This window comes from Apis mellifera, linkage group LG13 (assembly GCF_003254395.2).
Source record: "Apis mellifera strain DH4 linkage group LG13, Amel_HAv3.1, whole genome shotgun sequence".
NCBI classification, from domain to species: Eukaryota; Metazoa; Arthropoda; class Insecta; order Hymenoptera; family Apidae; genus Apis; species Apis mellifera.
The window spans coordinates 2,659,307-2,672,987 of NC_037650.1; the positions used below are offsets into that span (position 1 = coordinate 2,659,307).

General features: G+C 52.4%; 1 protein-coding gene across 6 annotated transcripts in view; it reads right to left on the bottom strand.

The window, feature by feature from the left end:
- Nucleotides 1-6,437: 6,437 nt before the first annotated feature.
- The window catches only part of LOC102654448 (protein tiptop), a 65,554-nt gene continuing 58,310 nt past the window's right edge, over nucleotides 6,438-13,681 (bottom strand). For all 6 annotated transcript variants that reach the window (XM_026444602.1, XM_026444601.1, XM_026444599.1 and 3 more), the window contains exons 3-4: nucleotides 13,295-13,541; nucleotides 6,438-12,385 (exon numbers count right to left, since the gene is read on the bottom strand). In XM_026444602.1, the coding sequence (XP_026300387.1) occupies nucleotides 8,269-12,385; nucleotides 13,295-13,541 (4,364 nt within the window). In that variant the 3' untranslated portion in view covers nucleotides 6,438-8,268. The remainder of the gene's footprint in view (nucleotides 12,386-13,294; nucleotides 13,542-13,681) is intronic.

A 13,681-nucleotide genomic window follows, 5' to 3' on the forward strand; every position in this document is an offset into this window, starting at 1 on the left:
GAGCAGTGTTGTGTACGAGTCGAAACGTTTCGCACGTTTCTGTATCCGCGTATTACTTTTATTTCAATCGTTTCTTTCTCGCCTGACCGAGGAAAAATAACCCTTTGTGCTACTCCATTCATCGGTGGACGAGATTCCTCGAAAGAGAAGACGCACTTTCGCATAGTCTCCCACGAATTTTGACGGAGAGAAGAGGAGGAGAGAGGAGTGGCTGTTGAACGATATCCAAAGCGGCGCGACACGCCGCTATCTTCGTGTGCTAACTTCCGCCGCCTCAATTATGGCGCAGTAAAACACGGCCGGGACACCTGCGCGTAACCCAACACACGACCCTCCCTCCTCCCCTCGATAACGAGAGGAATAACCTCCCTCTTATCCTCCATTTCCTCTTCATTCAAAAAACTCTCTCTCCTGTCTCCTCTCTCTCGAGCAGGAACAGCACGCAAGATTAACCTCCACGCAGGGGCTACTTGCTGCGGCGCGTGGGCCGCCTCCCCCTCCGCTTCCGCTTCCACGACCTTGATATTGGCGAACGAACGAGGTGAGTTTCTCAGAGAGAGAGAGAGAGAGTCGTTTTTCGAAAACGACGAGGTATCGAGTCGAGTAGAATCGAGTCGAGTTCCGCGGCCTGTCCTTGACGACCGATCGTTGGTGTAGGCGCGGGGCAAGGAGGGAGGTGGAGGGGCGGCGGGCGGCACTTTGCGGGGTCGTAAAACAGCGGCAGCCTTGTAAATCTGTGCCCGAGTGTGCCTGCCCTGACAGATTCTCGCGCCTCCCCACCTCCTCTCCTCTCCTCTCCTCCCCCGTGCACACACTCGCGTCCCACACGTCCGCTGCTACCTGTCTCTCTCTCTCTCTCTCTCCTCTCGCGAGTGTTTCTTCTTTTTCGTTCGTTCTACGTTCCGTGGAGGTGGGATGAAGCGGTTTTGGAAAATTTTTTTTCGATCGAAGGGATCTTTTCGATCGACGCGGAGGGGAGGATAAGGGAATTTCGAGGGGGATGAGTCGATTATGCTTGGGGATGAATGAATGAGTGTAAATGAGTCAGTTTGATTGTTCCGCTGCTATCTGTCTCTCTCTCTCTCTCTGCTCTCGCGAGTGTTTCTTCTTTTTCGTTCGTTCTACGTTCCTGCGAGGTAGGTTTTGGAAAATTTTTTTTCGATTGAAAAGGATCTGTTATTTTTTTTCTTCTTTTCGATCGACGCGGAGGGGAAGGTAAGGGAATTTCGAGGGGGATGAGTCGATTGTGCTTGGGGATGAATGAATGAGTAGTGTAAATGAGTCAGTTTGATTGTTCCGCTGCTACCTGTCTCTCTTTCTCTCTCTCTCGCGAGTAGTTTCTTCTTTTTCGTTCGTTCTACGTTCCGAAAATTTTTTTTCGATCGAAGGGATCTTTTCGATCGACGTGGAAGGAAAGGTAAGGGAATTTCGAGGGGGATGAGGGGGATTGTGCTTGGGGATGAATGAATGAGTAGTGTAAATGAGTCAGTTTGATTGTTCCGCTGCTACCTGTCTCTCTTTCTCTCTCTCTCGCGAGTAGTTTCTTCTTTTTCGTTCGTTCTACGTTCCGAAAATTTTTTTTCGATCGAAGGGATCTTTTCGATCGACGCGGAGGAGAAGGTAAGGGAATTTCGAGGAGGGTGAGGGGGATTGTGCTTGGGGATGAATGAATGAGTAGTGTAAATGAGTCAGTTTGATTGTTCCGTTGCTATCTGTCTCTCTCTCTCTCTCTCCTCTCGCGAGTGTTTCTTCTTTTTCGTTCGTTCTACGTTCCGTGGAGGTGGGATGAAGCGGTTTTGGAAAAATTTTTTTTCGATCGAAGGGAATGTTTTTCTTCTTTTCGATCGAGGGAAAGGTAAGAGAATTTCGAGGGGGGTGAGGGGGATTATGCTTGAGGATGAATGAATGAGTAGTGTAAATGAGTCAGTTTGATTGTTCCGTTGTCTCTCTCTCTCTCTGCTCTCTGCGAATAGTTTCTTCTTTTTCGTTCGTTCTACGTTCCGTGAAGGTGGGATGAAGCGGTTTTGGAAAAATTTTTTTTCGATCGAAGGGAATGTTTTTCTTCTTTTCGATCGAGGGATTCGGAGGGGAAGGTAAGGGAATTTCGAGGGGGATGAATGAATGAGTAGTGTAAATGAGTCAGTTTGATTATTTTGAATGTAAAGTGGAGCTTGATGAATGAGTTATTTGTGTGTTAAGTAAACGTGAGAGGGAGGGGGGAGGGGGGGAAATGGAGAGACTTTTCATTCGGTTGTTGGTTGATAGATTTGTAAAATGATTAGGTTTTTTTTTACATTTATTAAGTTAGTTTGGTTGAGTTTGGATGTTTGGTTTGATGGAAAAACGATGGAAGGTGTAATAGGTATTTTTTGATCCTTAATGAAACTAATTTCTGTCGCAATTTATTTTTACGATATATGACGAGTCTACCCTTTTGAGTGCAATATTGTAAAATTAGACAATTTATTTATTTAGTCATTCGTTTCCATCTCTCCTTTTAAATATCGCCATTATTTTTACGATACGAATAACACGGCACTCTTTTTGATTTTCATCCCTTTTTTGACCAGCATATTGTAAAATTAGATAATTTATCGATATCACGCGAGATTTCTTTCTACTCAGATTAAACAGGTTATTTATTCATTTCCATCCTTTCTAAATTAGTTTTACGATACATTTTCAAAAATCGTGGAAAAATTATCTGAAAAAAAAGAGTTTCGTTCGACGAATCGACTCCCTTTTGACTAAGCGGATATCAAAGTTAAATAATTTAGCATAAAAATATCTTAGAAGGTTTTTCTTTATAATCATACAGATTAAATAGATTATTCGTTTTCACTTTTTCTAAATTATTTTTACGATACATTTCCAAAAATCGTGGAAAAACTGAAAAAGAAATTTCGTTTGACGAATCGATTCTCTTTTGACGAAGTGAATATAAAATTAAATACCATAATATCTTTAGATTTCTTTATCATACAGATTAAATAGATTATTCCACTTGTTTCCACTTTTTCTAAATTATTTTTACGATACATTTCCAAAAATTGTGAAAAAATTTAAAAAAATTTCATTCGTTGAATCGATGAGTCACTTTTTTGACGAACAAAATATGCAGTATCGATAAAATTAAACAATTTAATTATCATACAAATATCTTACAAGATTTCTTTATACAGATAAAACAAGTTATTCATTCATTTCCACTCCTTCTAAATTAATTGATAATTAAATTGTTTAATTTTGTCTATACTGCATATTTTCGTCAAAAGGGAGACTCGATTCATTGAATGAAATTTTTTTTGAATAATTTGTTTTATCTGTATACAAATATCTTATAAGATTTCTTTATACAGATAAAACAAATTATTCATTCATTTCCACTCCTTCTAAATTATTTTTTCGATACATTTTCAAAAATCGTGGAAAAACTATTTGAAAAAATTTTCGATGAATCGAGTCTCCCTTTTGACGAACAAAATAGTATCGTAAAATTAAACAATTTAATTATATACAAATATCTTATGAGATTTCTTTGTACGACGAATCGATTTTCTTTTGATAAAGTAGATGTAAAATTAAACAATTTATCATAGAAATATCTTACGAGATTTTTTTATCCAAATAAAATAGGTTATTCATTCATTTTCACCCTTTCTAAATTACTTTTACGATACATTTTCAAAAATCGTGGAAAAACTATCCAAAAAAAAAAAATTCATTCGACGAATCGAGTCCCTTTTGACAAAGCAGATATCAAAATTAAATAATTTATCATATAAATATCTTATGAGGTTTCTTTATAATCAGATTAAATAGATTATTCACTCGTTTCCACTTTTTCTAAATTATTTTTACGATACATTTTCAAAAATCGTGGAAAAACTATCTAAAAAAATTTCATTCGATGAATCGAGTCTCCCTTTTGACGAACAAAATATGCAGTATCGACAAAATTAAACAATTTAATTACTATACAAATATCGCGCGAGATTTCTTTGTACGACGAATCGATAAAGGGGATGTAAAATTAAACAATTTACCATACAAAATATCTTACGAGATTTCTTTGTACGACGAATCTACTCTCTTTTGATGAAGTGGATGTAAAATTAAACAATTTCCACCCCTTCTAAATTACTTTTACGATACACAAAAGTCGTAGAAAAACTATCCAAAAAAAAAAATTCGTTCGACGAATCGACTCCCTTTTGACTAATCATATATCAAAATTAAACAATTTACCATACAAACATCATCGTTAGATTTCTTGCTACGCCGTATACGAAATTTTTTACCACCCCCTCGCGGATTTAACCCTTGCTGTTCACTGTAACCGAACGTTAATAAAGCAGAGAACGAATGCAGCGAGACTATCCCACGACGAGGATAGCACCTTACCTGATCACGCCTCGTCTCACCCTTATCCTCCCTTTCGAAAACCTCCTTTTCGACATTCTCTTTTCGCGCGGTGGTCTTCCATGTACGCGCCGTCGTAAAGTAGACGTACCTGGAGTGTATCTTACGGGACTAAATTGGAACGCGAAAAAAAGAAACGAGTGGACGATAATACTTGGCGAGAGAGAAAAGGACGATCGAAAAAGAGAGAGAGAGAAGAGAGTGCGAACACCCACCGGTTAGCGGCGGTGTATACCCAGCTGGCACTCCCACGCGTCCTCCACCAGCTGACGTCTTCATCGTTCTGGTCCAGCCAAGCAACTCGCATTCCGCAGCAACTCGAAACTTTGCCCACTACTACTACTATTACTACTACTACTCGATCGAGGTGCCCTCCCCCCCTCCCTCTTTCACTCCAGAGAGAAAGATCTTCCTCGTGGATTTGGAAGTCGAGGGGGTGTCGAACGATTAAGTCGAACGATGATATCGAGGGAGAGAGAAAAAACGGGGAGGGAAACTGCTTGGTTATCCAGAACCACCTACAAATCTGCGCCTATCGCTACGCTCGATCTCTCTCGTGCTTTTGCTCTTGTTTTCCACTTCGATGTACATGTGTGTAAAAAAGAAAAGAAAGAAGATTGGTAAAAAAGAAGAAATAATAAGAACTAGATCACGTTCAATAGATCGAAATCAAATTTAATAGTGGAAATTATTTGCTGGTAAAGAATAATTGTATATTTTTTTACCAATTCTTACAATAAACGTATATATATATAATGAAAAGAATTTCGACAAATGGAAATCTATTTTTTTTTTCTGTTGAAAGTATTTATATATATATATATACGGAAGATTGGAATCGATGTTTGAATCTATTTATTGTACACTTGATCCCGCTATCGTTTTCATGATCCCAGGCACAAACGGGTTAAACGGCGCGCACGAGACATAAAGGAGAGTTATGGGGCACACAGAATGAACGGAGGATGAGAGACGACGAGCGGGGAGAAGAGAGGAGAGGGGAAGAAAAAGGAGCGATGACAAAGGGGTAGGGAAAAAGATGGCGAAAGAGAGGGGAACAAGGCCTCGTTTCTTTGAGGCAAGGGTTAGTTTAGGAGCCGTTCGAGAATCGGTAGTCTCTCCGCCGATGTTTTATTTTATCCTCTCCGCTCCATAAGATCGCATTCTTTACGACCCATTAGACGAATTCATTACCAGCTCCAGCCGATAGGTAGGTGAGTCCATCTTCCCTTCCCTTCTCTTCTCTTTCTCTTCTTCCTCCTCGTCTTGCCTCCTCTGAGCCGCATCTATCTATCTCGTTTCGTAATGTTTATTTTCCGCGTTGTTCTTTCGATTTGTCGCGAAAAATTTGACGAAATTGCAAGGATGATGAATGGCCAAGTCGAAAGAATGAACGAGACTATAAGTCGAAAAGTGAATAAGAAATATAATTCGTTTAATTCGACGAATAAATAATTTGGATGAAAATTTTTGTTAAATCTCCAATTCGAATCGGATGAAAGAAAAAAGACTTATACATGCGAATGAAAATACTGTACAATTAATTATAATTTAATTATAGTTTCTAAAAAAATAATAATTTACGCGTTAGAATCGTGGTATGTAAGTAAGTTTAACTTGATTCGTGAAATATTGAAAAAAAAAAAAAAGAAAAAAAATGATACTCGCTTAAGTGACCAACAAAATTATCGTGGACTCGTTGGAATGAAAAATCTAAAATATGACGAAGCGTTAAGTGATTTCTACGTTGGTAACACAGCTCTTCGTTTATCCAGTTGTTCCGTCCATTCTTCGAGGATATTATGCGAGACTCGGTATCTTTGATAACAGAGTGCATATGCTTAAAGCATACACGTTTGCACGGATATCGCACTCTCCCCGCTCGGCAAATGATCGACCAAATTTTCAAAATATATATATATACGGGTATCTTGATTCGAGTAACACAGGTCGTGCAAGAAGGACAGAAAAAACGATGACGAGGTTAGGTTATAATACGTAAGAAAGACGAATCGTTTACTTTATAACATATATATTTATTTGAGCTTTAATTGCATTTTAAAATACAACCGAAATAATTAAATAATGACAAATCTGGTAAAATGGTTTCAAGAATCGCGTATACATGATGCATATCTTTGTGGTTGCGCATTTGTAAGTAGGTAGGTACTTTTCGAGCGTATTTTTCGCACGGTTGGCTATTTCTCGTTTCTCGTATCTCGTATCCGCGAGTGCGCAAGCGCCGCGCGCTGGTTCACGCGCATGCGCCGTGTATCGCAATCGCGCGGATTCTCTCGTATCCCCCCGCCACACTCTCAGCAGTCGTATATAATTACAATAATAATATTAATATTATCGTTATATCGATAAATACTTTTTAAAGTCCGCGATGGAAGAATTAGAGTTTACAAGAAATACGTATACAAGTGTGTTCCGCTCCAAAACCGCGCTTACTCGTCCTCGAAACGGGCGCGCAATCGTCGCCTCGCTTTTCCTTTCTCGCTCGCGAGCCACCAGCCTTCCTTCTCGCGTTCTCGCGTTGACGCGCGGCCGATCGTGCTTGCACCAAGCTTTCTTTCAGTCTCGCCCCCCTTCTTCTTCCCCTCCTTTCGAATATTCGGCCCAAGCAGAGAAGCACGCACGTTAGCCGAGAGACGATGGGATTCCTGGCGCAGGGAGCCCCCTTATCCAATATCTCTCTCTCTCTCTCCCTCTCTCTGCCGCTGCGTTTTCCATTCCCGTTTTCTTCGTAATCGTATAGAGAATAATCGTAATCGTAATCAATATACACGGTATATCGCGATAATCCGAGCGATAGTTAATGACAATATTTTACACTTAAAACGTCGCGTTGACTCGCACGGCGCAATAAATATTATTTGAACAAAGAAAATTTACAATGGTCTATACTCGTGCGCTACGAGCGAAGGAAAACGATAACGATTTCGAGGAGGCCGCGTCGCGCACGTGTGTCCGTCGAGTATAATCGCGAGCCTCGCTATTGCACCGTATCTCGTTGCTTCTCGATCATGCTCCGTTAATGCTCCATCATTATTTCTTTTCTCACGCCGTACCCGTTCCCGTTCTCGGCTCGTTCCGAACCCTCGTAGCAGAGTTTCGACGACAAGTTCGATCCCGAAACGATCTCACCGGTTTCGCAGCTCTCTAAGTATCAACAAAGAGGTTCCTATACAAGGGCGGACCCTAGCCTAGCCTATGCGCTAATCAACTACGCTCTTACGTTCTAAAGGTATACATGCTGATCTGACCTTACGACAGCTGTGCGATAGGTAAGCCTGTTCCTGTTCTACACCTTAGAAAATTCATCCCCGCTCTCTCTCTCTCTCTCGTTCACGCTCTCTCTCTCTCTCGCACTCGCTCGAACGCATTTTCTCCCTCTCTCTCACTCCCTCTCTCTCTCTCAATCGTAAATGTCCTTAAGTATTTATAAAATCACAAACTTGGCCGCCGGCCGAGCCCCTTGACTCAGCAGTGCCGCGAGATATGGTGGCATCACAATGAAAATCAACGCACGTTCGATATCCACCTCCTCCGCTTTCCGGTTTTCGCTGCGCGACTCGCTTATCGCCAGGTGGAAAGGGCGATCGGGGCAGGGGGGAGGGGTTGCGAGGGGTGACGAGAAAGAGAGAGAGAGAGAGGGAGGGTGGGAAGCGGGGAGAGGCGGATAACGGAATCGCGACCGAAAGGATAAGTTGGTGGAGGGAGAGGAGGAGGAGGAGGAGGAGGAGGAGGTGAAAAGGTGACCAAAATCGCGTCGCTAATTACAGTCGTTACATTATAGATACACGTTATGTACAAGTGGCACCGCTACTTACGGGGCTCGGACTATACGTACTTGCTGGACAACTGCTTGGCCAGCTCCGTATACTTGAGAAATTTGGAGTGCGGGCTCTCCTCGAGGGGAGAGGCCGCTGACTGAGACGGGCTGCCGTTCGCCTGCGGAAGCGGCGGCGACTTGTTGCGCTGGGATGTCGGGGGCGAGGAAGAAGCGTGGCCGGATGGCGGTGGGGGCCCGGTGCCGGTGGTCTGAGAGACCGCGGCCGCCGCGGCCGCGGCAGCCGCAGCCGCCGCCGCCGCGGCCGCCGCCGACCGACCGATGGTGAGGGGGTCGGGGATGACGCCGTCCTTGACGAAGTGCATCTTCGACAGGTGGTGCCTGTACGCCCCCTTGGAGATGAAGGGCGTGTCGCAGAAGGCGCATTTCATGATGGAGTCGGCGGTGACGACGGCGTCGTTGCAGGCCCAGCTGAACGCCAGGATCGCCCCCGGGGCCGTCCCGGAACCGGGGCCGGCCGCGCCCACGCCGCCGCTCGCGGCCGCGCCGCCGAGGCCGGCCGCGGTCCCAGGGCCGCCGCCCGACCGGGCCGCGCTGCCGCTCGGCCCTCTCGTCTCCGTCTTGTCGCACAGCTTCTGCAGCGCGGCCAGAGGATGGCTGCTCGCCTTGCGTCCCTGAGAGTCGACCGCGTTGCTCGAGCCGCCGCCGCCGCCGCCGCCGCTCCCGCCGCCCCCGCCCCCGCCCCCTGCGCCCCCTGACAGGCTGTCGAACATGGAGGAGAGGGCGCCCAGGCTGCTCGACCCCTTCGTGTCGGGCGTCCCTCGCGGAGTGACGGACCGGTCGCTGCTCGTCGGGCTGCTCGTGCTGTTCCTGCAGGGGCTGCGCGTCAACTGTTCCGGCTGCCCGCTCGACCTCGGCGTCGGTGGATTCATCCGCGGCGACAACACCTCTCTGCCCTCCTCCGATCCCTCGTGCAGGCTGCCTCGCCGATGGTGGAACGAGCCCGCCGCCGCCTCCTCCTCCTCCCTGCAGTCCTCCACTATCTCCTTCTTCACGAACACCTCTCGTTGCTCCTCCTCGTTCGCCGCGCGCTCCTCCGACTCCTCGTCGCGAGGCTCCTTCTTCACCACGACCACGTTGGAGGCAGCCGCGCCGCCGCCCGCCGCGGGGGCGGAGGCGGCCGCGGCCGCGGTCGTCGAGGACTCCTCGTCCCCGGATTCCTCGGCGGGCGGGTGGTGGCGGGTGGTCGAGGGGACGAGTTGCTTGTCGGGCGTGAGCCGGTGGTGATGGGAATGCCTGGCGTCCGAGTGGCCCACCGAGGACAGGTCCACGCGTCTCTCGGGCGTCATCGAGTCGGTTCTACCGCCCCCGCTGCCCCGCTCCGACACGGAGCTCGACTCGCTCCCGCTTCGTTCCCGCCGCGCCGCCGTGCTCGTCGCGTAGTGCTGCTGTTGCTGTTGGTGTTGTTGCTGATGCTGCTGCTGCTGCTGCTGATACGAGCGGAGCAGGTTCATGGTTTGCGGGTCGACCAACGGTTTCGTGTAGTCGACGCTCTCGTCGATCCCCAGCCGTTTCAATATACTGGTGCCCATTGGGGCGCCGGGTTGGGCGTGGTGGAGGCCGGGCGTCCCGTGTCTCACCCTCGAGTCGAAACTCTTCTCGATCAGCTTCTCGATGGCGTTCAACACGGAGGGGGACGAGGTGCCGGTCGCCTCGCTCGCGGCCGGGGTCGGCGTGTCCTTGCCGGGGGTGGTGGCGTCGCTGGCCGACGAGGGCGACCGGTGGTGTCTCGAGGAGACCGAGGAGCCGTCCTCGGTCACGCTCTTGCGCCCCGTTTCGGCGGGCGGCAGCGCGGCCGACAGATGGTTGGACATGAGCGCGTTCTTGAGGAAGTTGCGCTGGCTCGCGCCCACCGTCCCCGCCCCGATGCACTGGCGTATGTGGTCGACGAAGATGGTGGTCTCGATCTTCTCGCCGCACTTCTCGCACGTGATCCGGCCCGCGTGCTTGCCCAGGTTGTGGCCGAGGCCTGCGGCCGCGTCCCCGTTCTTGAACTCGTTCTGCGCCCTCTCCAGCTCCAACAGCTTCCTCACCGGCAGCGACTTCTTGCGCTTCTCCCTCGTCTGCCTCCTCCGCCCCCCGCTCTCCGTTATCGAGCGCATGATGTGCTCCTTGTAGTGCGAGTTCTTCACCATGTGGTTGCTCAACTCCTTCAACGAGCTGAACGCCTGGTCGCACACCTTGCACGTCAGCACCGCGCTCACGTGGCTGCTGGTCGCGCCCGACCCGGGCCCGCTCGCGCTCCCCCCGTGCGGCCCCGACCCCACCCCGCCGCCCACCGACCCGCCGCCGCCCCCCGCGGCGCCCGCCACCGGCCCGCTGGCGCCCGCGCCGCCGCCGCCGCCTCCTCCGCCTCCGCCGCCCCCTCCCCCGCCTGCGCCCGCGCCGCCCGCCCCGCTGCCCCCCTTGCTCTCGTCCGACGACTTCCACGAGATGATCTGCTCCTGCGAGATGATGTTGGTGTAGTGCTGGGTCTGCTGCATGTGCGAGGTCATCTCGGCGAGGGAGCGGAAGCTCTGGCCGCACCACATGCACTTGAGTATCTGCCTCGTCTGCTCGGCCCCCTTGCCCAGCCAGACGTCCTGGCCGCGGACCAGCTTCCTCGGCAACGGCATCGTCTCCTTGATCAACAGGTTCAACTCGGACGGGCTCTGCTTGCTGCTCGGCGTCGCGGTGCCGCCCCCTGCGCCCGCCGGCCCCCCGGCGCCGCCGCTGTTGGCCGAGGAGGCGGCCTGCGGGGGCTGCGGCGCGGCGATGCTCGGCGGCTGCGGGTGCAGCGAGGGGGCGGCCGGCGGCACGGGCATGTTGACGCCGCAGTGCTTGGCCTCCTTCATGTGCGTGGTCATGGCGGCCAGGGTCGGGAAGCTCTGCTTGCACCACACGCACTTGAGCACGTCCTTGGCCTGGTCGGCGCCCTTGTTCAGCCAGTGCGACTGCCACGCGCTGTGCCTGCTCCCGGACGTGGACCCGGGCCCGCTCGCGTTCCCCGCGACGGCCGCCGCCGCGGCCGCTGCCGCCGCCGCTGCCGCCGCCACCGCGCCCCCCGCGCCTCCCCCCGCCCCGCCGGCCCCCGACCGGAACAGGTCCTCGCCGCCCAGCTTGCTCAACTCGCTCATCTTCTCCAACGCTTTGGTCGCCTCGCTCGGCTGGTACGACTTGTCCAGCGCGGACGGCGGCTTCATCTTCCCGTTCCACAGCTGCTGGTGGTGGTGGTGGTGATGGTGCTGGTGGTGGTGGTGCGGATGCTGCTGCTGCTGATGCTGCTGTTGTTGGTGTTGCTGTTGGTGTTGCTGCTGCTGCTGCTGCTGGTCGACCACGCCCGCGGTGCCGCTCTTGGGCGAGAGGGCCTGCTGCTGACTAGTGGCCGCGGCCGCGACCACGGCCGCCGCCGCGAAGTAGGGGAAGTGGGACGCGACGACGGGCGACGTCCACGGCGAGACGACGGGCGGGCGGCCGAAGCCCGCCGCGGCGGACACCGCCTGGGCCGCCTCCTGGTGGGCCGCGGCGGCCGCCGCCGCCGCCGCCGCCGCGGCCGCGGTGCTGGCCGCGAGCCGGGAGGACTTGCGCGCGGGCAGGAGGGGGGGCGAGTCCTCGGGGCCGGGGCGCTTCCTGCCGGGCACGGAGAGGTCGAGGGGCCCGTTGTTGGCCTCGGCGGAGGCGGAGGACGGGGTGGGCGGCTTGCTGAGGTTGAGTATCTGCTCGTCGTCGTCGTCCTCGGTCGACGACGCCTTCCTCGTGCTGAAGTCGAGCACGGCCGGGAGCGGGGTGGCCGTGGGCGACACCTCGCCGACGCTGGCCGGCGACACGAGGAGGCCGGGGGTGGCGGCCGGCGGCGAGCACGAGGAGGAGACCAGGGGCGACACGGAGCCGCGCGAGAGCGGCGAGTGGCCGAGCAGCAGTCTGTGGTGGGTCTGCTGCAGGTAGGCCGCCATCACGGCCGCGGAGTGCGGCGGCAGAAGTGGATGGGCGCCGAGCGGCAGCGGCACGATCCCGCCGGGGCTGACGGGGCTCGCGGTGCTCCTCGTCGCTGGCGGCGGGGGGCTGCCGCTCGCCGGCCCGGACGATTCCCGTGAGTCTCGAGAGGGGCAGCGTGGACTCATCGCCTCTCTGAAAGCATGAACCAGGCGCGGGTTACGAGTCGTCCACACGCGGAGGATCGGGGATGGAGAGGGAGGGAGGGAGAGATCGAGAGCGAACGGGAGGCACACGAACGGTCGCGCGAAAGGCGGCAGGCTCGACGACGGTTCGCTCGGAACTGACTGCTCGTGTGACCGAATGCCGAATGCGTGCCGAGGGGAGGGGAGGCGCCTGCACGCACGCAGGGCGAGTTTCGGGGGGGCGCGGAGGCGCCACCGCCGCAGCCTGCCACACGCATCCGCCGCCGCCGCCCCCGTGATGCGGCAAAGCGGCGGCGGCGGCGGCGGCTGTGGCTGTGGCGGTGGTGGTGGGATCGTCGATGCAACCCGACGCGTAACACGTGCCTATCTCTATTAGCCGTGTGACGTCGCACGGCAGCCCACCGATATCATCGCTCTGGCACCGGCTTATTTAACCCCTTCTTCCTCTCTCCTCTCTCTCTCTGTTTCTCTTTCGCTCTGCTTTCGTGTCTCTGTCGCGAATCCGCGTGACGATTCGTCGCGCTCGAACAACGAGAACGGTTGGTGTGTGTACACGAGGCGAGGGAGGAGGAAGGAGGGAGGGCGGCCAAAGAGAGGCGGCGAACTTCAAAGGGAACGGCAGCGGCGCTCTCGTTGATTTAGGCGGTTTATGACCGGCGAGCTCCGGGTAAAGCACCGACTAATGAGTTTCAAGCGAGCCGTGTTCGTCGAAATTTACGCCCGTCCCACATTCGACGATCGTCAACACAACAAACGCCGCGGCGGCTAACACCGTTTGAACGCGTATTCCTCGATCCGATTCCGTTCCGTTCCATTCCATTCCATTCCATTCGATTCGATTCGATTCGTCTCGATCTTCGAAAGGGGGAGGGATGGAGAGTGGAGGAGGAGGGTTTACCTGTCCGGCGGTCCACTGTCCCTCAGAATGGCGGGGTTCAGTCTCGCTGTCGCGGAAGGCGATGGGGCGGGCGGCGATCCGTCCTCGTCGTCCTCCTCGTCGGTCGCGTCCCCATCTTCCTCCTCCTTGGCCACCGTTGCGCAACCTCTCTCGCTAGGACTAATTGGGCCGTCATCCTCCGCGCAATCGCCGCCTTCCTCCCCCTGGAGGTCCGCGCCGGGCCCTGAGCCTTCGACTCCGTCCTCCCCTGCAACGGAAAATCAACACGAAGTTCGATCAGTTGCCGCGGAAGACGTGCGTTCAACGCGCGAATCGAGGGGGATGGGGAGGGGAGGGAGGAAGGGAAGAAGACGGACGTGTTCTCGCCTCTCTCGTTTTCGAAACGAG